The 5,423-nt window shown below is 44.0% G+C and overlaps 1 protein-coding gene across 1 annotated transcript; it reads left to right on the plus strand.

Moving 5' to 3' along the window:
- Window positions 1-3,419: 3,419 nt before the first annotated feature.
- LOC122399870 (caveolin-3-like) lies at window positions 3,420-4,269 on the plus strand. The gene is given in 4 exon segments (XM_043400914.1): window positions 3,420-3,474; window positions 3,477-3,571; window positions 3,672-3,851; window positions 4,072-4,269. Coding segments are annotated over 4 exon segments (528 nt in total).
- Window positions 4,270-5,423: the final 1,154 nt, after the last annotated feature.

Here is a 5,423-nt window from a genome sequence, read left to right on the forward strand (position 1 = left end):
AAGGTGTTCGATCCCACCGTGCAGAATTAAGTGGTCGTGTGTCTCGATCGTATAAACGATTGAGACACAAGAAAGTTGTCAAATTACGTTTCGACTTTCTTGTGATTAACGGTCGATCTTGAAGACCGACGAGAAGGAACTCATTTAACTTATAATCACTCTCCCTTTAAACTCTCAGTAAAAGTGTCAGTTTTTAGTACTAATCAATTCTCTAATTAACTATCCGTATATACGTTTGGCACGATCGAACGAGATTCTGCCATTCGAGAAAAAATAAAAGATAAGAATGACGTTTATCTTTGACGTTTATCTATGATATCTTACGAGCCAAAGATAAGATGGCTTAACCTTGACTGAGAACATAGTGGTTATAATTAACTCCATAATAAATTCCTTTTGTGTGCGACAGATTCTTTATAAGTATACGGAAAATATATATATATTGAATAATTATTACCGAATATGGGGTTGCACTTGAAATGTAGTAGAAATATAACTTGTGTACGATTGGAAATTGATCGACGAAAGAGTAATAGAAGTATAACTTGTAAACGATTTGGAAGTTGTTCGACAAAAGAGCTGTGGCGTCGCCTCCGATGCTCGCCACCAGAAGGATCGCGGTCTCACAAACGCTCAACCGGCCCCTCGAGCCGTTGCTATATATACATTCCTCGAACGACTTCCCAATATCCCAGTCGTCTAAGGCAGGGCCTGCTAGAAAGCCTTACTGATGAGTAACATACCACGTTGTGGTAGGCTTGGATTCCTATAATCAGAAAAACACGGCTATTTGATAGACACGCACAAACATGTTATACGTACCTGTGCCGCGCTTGTTTGCTCATGCTCCAGGCTTCGTTATTCGAACGTACAGGAGCGGGGATTTCGCTTGCTCGTGGTATACGAACGCACTAGTGGATTGTATTTTGTTTGGCGTAGATAAAGTATTAATTTTTTATCTACACCGATTGCAGTCGATTACCTAATGGACGGGGCGGCAAGTGAAGGTTGTAAGCCTTCAAGTGCACGTTTCCCGTAAGTTTGTCCACTGTGTCTATGCATCGAAACGTAGTGCAGTGCAACGTTTCGACCGTCGTCCTGTAGCTTCGCTTTGGCGTTCAAACAGGCGACTTTTTGGTCAATGGTTGCACTACGAAGCCCGACAGCACGTTCTTCACTGCACATTGCACACTTATTCGTTGTACTTAGCAGTATTTAAACCACGTGGGGACCTCACCCGCGACTCCGTTATTCCTCCGCACAGGTGCTCCTCTAAACGTTACACCGGCAGGGATCTTAAGGAGTAAGGAAACGAAGGCGGAAAAGTCAGGCGTTCTAAGCGGACGCCGACCCGAGTACACTGAACTCACCTATAGGTACACCATGTAGGTGCCTCCTCGGACGAGCGGCAATCACAAGAAAATCAAGACGGAATTTGCCAACTTTCTTGTGTCTCAATCATTTAAACGATCGAGAAGACCACTAAATGCTGCACGGAGGATCGAACACCCTACTGGTGTATCTCTCGATCACTCCACCGGGAATTGAACACCCTACAGGTATATTTTCTCGATCACTCCTGCCGCAGTACTGATTTCGTGGAATCTCGATTGGGAAATCCCATACGAGTTTCCGGGGTGCACTTGACCGAATCTCAAAGCGATCCGTTTGTCAAGGGAAAAGGTAGATTTTCCACCCTTTTCGGGGCGTATGAACTCTCAGATGTATGATGTCTATCAGGAGCGAGGTCTATTATATATCTGGTTTCGAACAACTTATCGCGCTCGACGATACGCGTTGCAATCAGAAGTCGCGTATCGATAATCTCGATCGAGCCCCGTGAACAATTGATCTTCGCTTCAAACGTTTCGTCCGTGGACAGTGAGACGAAGCGAATAACATATGCTTGTTGAACGTTCGGTCACCAGTTGGTGGCTAGAGTATAACTTAATCAGAGAATTCTGTTAGTTTTAGCAACAAGTAGTGAAATGTAAAAGTATCAGAGTATCAGAAGAGGAGCAGCTTTGCCCTTCGACGCGAATCGTCTACGTTAACTCGTAGCCGCGATCGATAGAAAGATTACGACGTTGAAGCAGTACGCGAAACTTTTTTATCTGGAAAAATACGGAGAAAACGTTCAGAACAAGTTTACCCAATGGCCTGTCACGCGAGACAGCGCGGCTAATCCTGGCATTGCTATCCTGGTACTGCTAGAGAAACATTTATCTATTTCAAAGCGACAATCGATGGAAAGTCTTATAGATCGGCTGGAAGTAGAATGTTACCGTTGGCGCGTTACAGTTAAAGCCGGGAGCACACGAGCAGTAAACCTTTGCACACCTATGTCGAGTGTGACTCGACATGAATTTTTATCTCAGGAGCTCCTTTGTCGAGTCCTACACGTCCTTTTTTCAAGTCCAAACCATAGAGATATCATACACTTGAAAATTAAAAGATACAACAATAATGTAAATAAAACAAATATGTAATTGAATTTGTTTCTTCCTCTATTTGTTTAAATTTGCCCTACTTTTTATCTAACGTAAATTTCAAATAAAACACTTAAAAGCGTTGGAAGCTGCTGGTAAGAAAATTCAAATATAATACGGAGTACAAAGGGTTAAAACAACATGCGTTGCGACGGACGTTACAACGTCCGTTGTAGAAATACATAGTGGTATATCAGAGGCAAGCCACTAAGAACATGCATCGCTTTCAACGTCCGCTGCAACGTGCGTTCATTTTTCATCGACGTATTTATGCTAGAACGCACGTTGGGATACGTCGACGCATGTTTTCGTTTGTTTGAAAACAAATGAAGCAGGCCAGACGAGCGTCGAACATCGAATGTTCCGTCAGTTATTTATTAGGTGGCTATCGTGATAGACAGTACTACATTCAGCTTTATTTCTTTATATTACATGCCTTACAGAAAAATGATAGGAAATACGGTTGATACAGAATTGGTAATCAATAAAGTCAAAAAAGAGAGTTATTACGGCACACCTCTAACGAGGACTACAAAGACAAAAATAATAAATCTACAGCGTGGAATGAAATATGTGTTCTTTATTACAAAATTTTCTGCCGTTTCTTGACCAATTGACGCAAAAGTAGCAACGCATGTGTGACTGGAATTGTAATGGTCGTTGGGATCGATGTCCGCCGCAACGCACGTCGTTTCAACGCTCGTGTGCCATCGGTCTCAGGCTGCGATGACTCGTCTATCCGCAGCGGTTCGGGACGTTGATATCGAGGATCGTCGCAACGCTCTCAGTTTTAACGCTCCTGTATCGCCGGTCTTAGCCTGTGATTGCGAGCCTGAATGCAGACATAGTCTGCGATGGCACTTGTGTCCGTCGACCTAGTCTCTCAGCGGCAGTCGGAGCCAGGACGTCTTTGCGCCATCGACACCGACGATGTATGCGCGTTTTAGCTGCGTGTTTAACCGTTGGTTGCCGAAATGCGGGATTTTAACTTCCCAGGGATGGAGAAGCCCGAGTCCACCAGGGACGAGAACAACGCGGATTTAAAGGACAGGCATCCGAATAGCCTTAACCAACATGCCCAAGCATTCGGAAACTCTTATCTATTTGCTTTGCAATTTAAGTCAGGTATCACAAGTGATTTCTACGATCGGTATAATGCAATTATTTACCATGATACAACCCGTGGTGTCGGACGACGTAATCGGCGAACCGGAAGGAATACACAGCGCCGAGAACGGGTGGCGCGTCAGCCGGCAGTGTTTCCGGTTATCCACGGGATGCTGTTACGCGTTTCTCTCGATTATCGTCCCCCCGATGTTTGCCGTTTGCCTAGGCTTTTTGTACGCTTGCCTCGAATTTCTGGTGAGCAATCCTAACGTTCGGAATCTTACAAATTTAGTATTTGCCCTCTGTACTCGTCGATTGCTTTCAGTGTTTCCACGGCATTAAACCATCCGTAAAAATAGTGAAACGCGCGCGAACCTCCCCCATGACGGCACTGACTGCTAGCCAATGCTGCGAGTAACATTGTCCGGTGTACAAGTATGATCCAACCGCAATAAAGATATTTCGACCATTTCAGCATATATGGTGCGTAGCGCCTTGCCTCCGTGTCTGGAAAATAACCTGCGCAGCGACCAGAAACATCCTCGTTGCTTTGGCGCAGGCCATCTTGCGAACCTTGACGGACTCCATCGGCTACTTGTTTCGCAATATTCGAGTGTACAATCGAAGACTACCGAACGTCCCTGCTGGGAGAGACTACCTTCTGCTGGTTTAAGGTGTTATCGCCGACAAATTGGACACTCTTATCATTTGCGAATCATACGTTCTGTGATGCCGTGGGCCCCCATAGAAATATGTATTACTTATAACGATTAGGTTAGTCGTAAGTGATATATTAAGAAGATGACGAACTTGTTGATTCCATTACGGGTAAAAAACAAATGCGCCGTTCATCCAGACCTAACCCGGTTGTACCTAAATAAAAAATTATAAAAGCGTACCGCTCCTGGCCCTCCAGGTTCATTTTCACGTTTGATTCTGTAAGAAGTGCATTAGTGTTCAGTCTCCGAATAAGCCTTACGGTATATCCTGATATCTTTGTCCGAGTGCTTGAACTCTTTCCAATCAAAATCATCCTAATATTGTAACGCTGCAACTATTCGGGCGAGTCTGCTGCTTACGGTATAACCGTTCGAACACGTTTCGAATCTACCAAAACATTCTAAAAATATCAGACTCATTTTGTACCATTAGGTCTGACTTACTCTCTATTCAAAATCACAGTTGGACAAAATTTTAATCGGATAAAGAGTTGTTCGAGCAAAGAATTATTCCTATACGCATTTATTTGAGACTTATCATTAATAAATAAATACAGCTGCAGCGATGAACGCGTAGCTATACGAATAAATATAATTTGTTTTAAAACACACATTTATGTATCTATTGTTATAATGTTTTGTAAATAAAACCTGTCTTACAGAAATATTTTCTTTCGGTCTTCTTTGGTTTTTGATGGACTTGAGAGTATGTAGTTTATTCAAACAGGGTAACGAGCAATTTCACAGTTTTTAGAATTCTTGAAAATCACTGTGGAATTGCTCGTTCCCAGATCGAGTAAAGTACATACTTTTAACGTCGGCATCGGGAACGGTGCCGAGTGACGGGAACGGAAGCGGCTATGACGCTCAAGTCGGAGCACATCCAGCGCGAGGATAAGCGCGCCGAGCGCCCGAACGAGTTCGTGGAGCGTAGACTCTAGGACGTCGCAGATAAGGTCTGCGGACACATGAGTCGTCGCAGTCTAAGATTCATGGCAGGCGAGCGTTAAAGCGAGACGAGCATCGCGACGATTGTCGATATCAACGGCCGAACGGTTGCGATCAGCCGAGCCAACGTAGATAAAGTCTGCGGACACATGAGTCGTCG

Source organism: Colletes gigas, unplaced genomic scaffold, assembly GCF_013123115.1.
Source record: "Colletes gigas isolate AHSC1104 unplaced genomic scaffold, ASM1312311v1 Colletes_gigas_Sc00015, whole genome shotgun sequence".
NCBI lineage: Eukaryota > Metazoa > Arthropoda > Insecta > Hymenoptera > Colletidae > Colletes > Colletes gigas.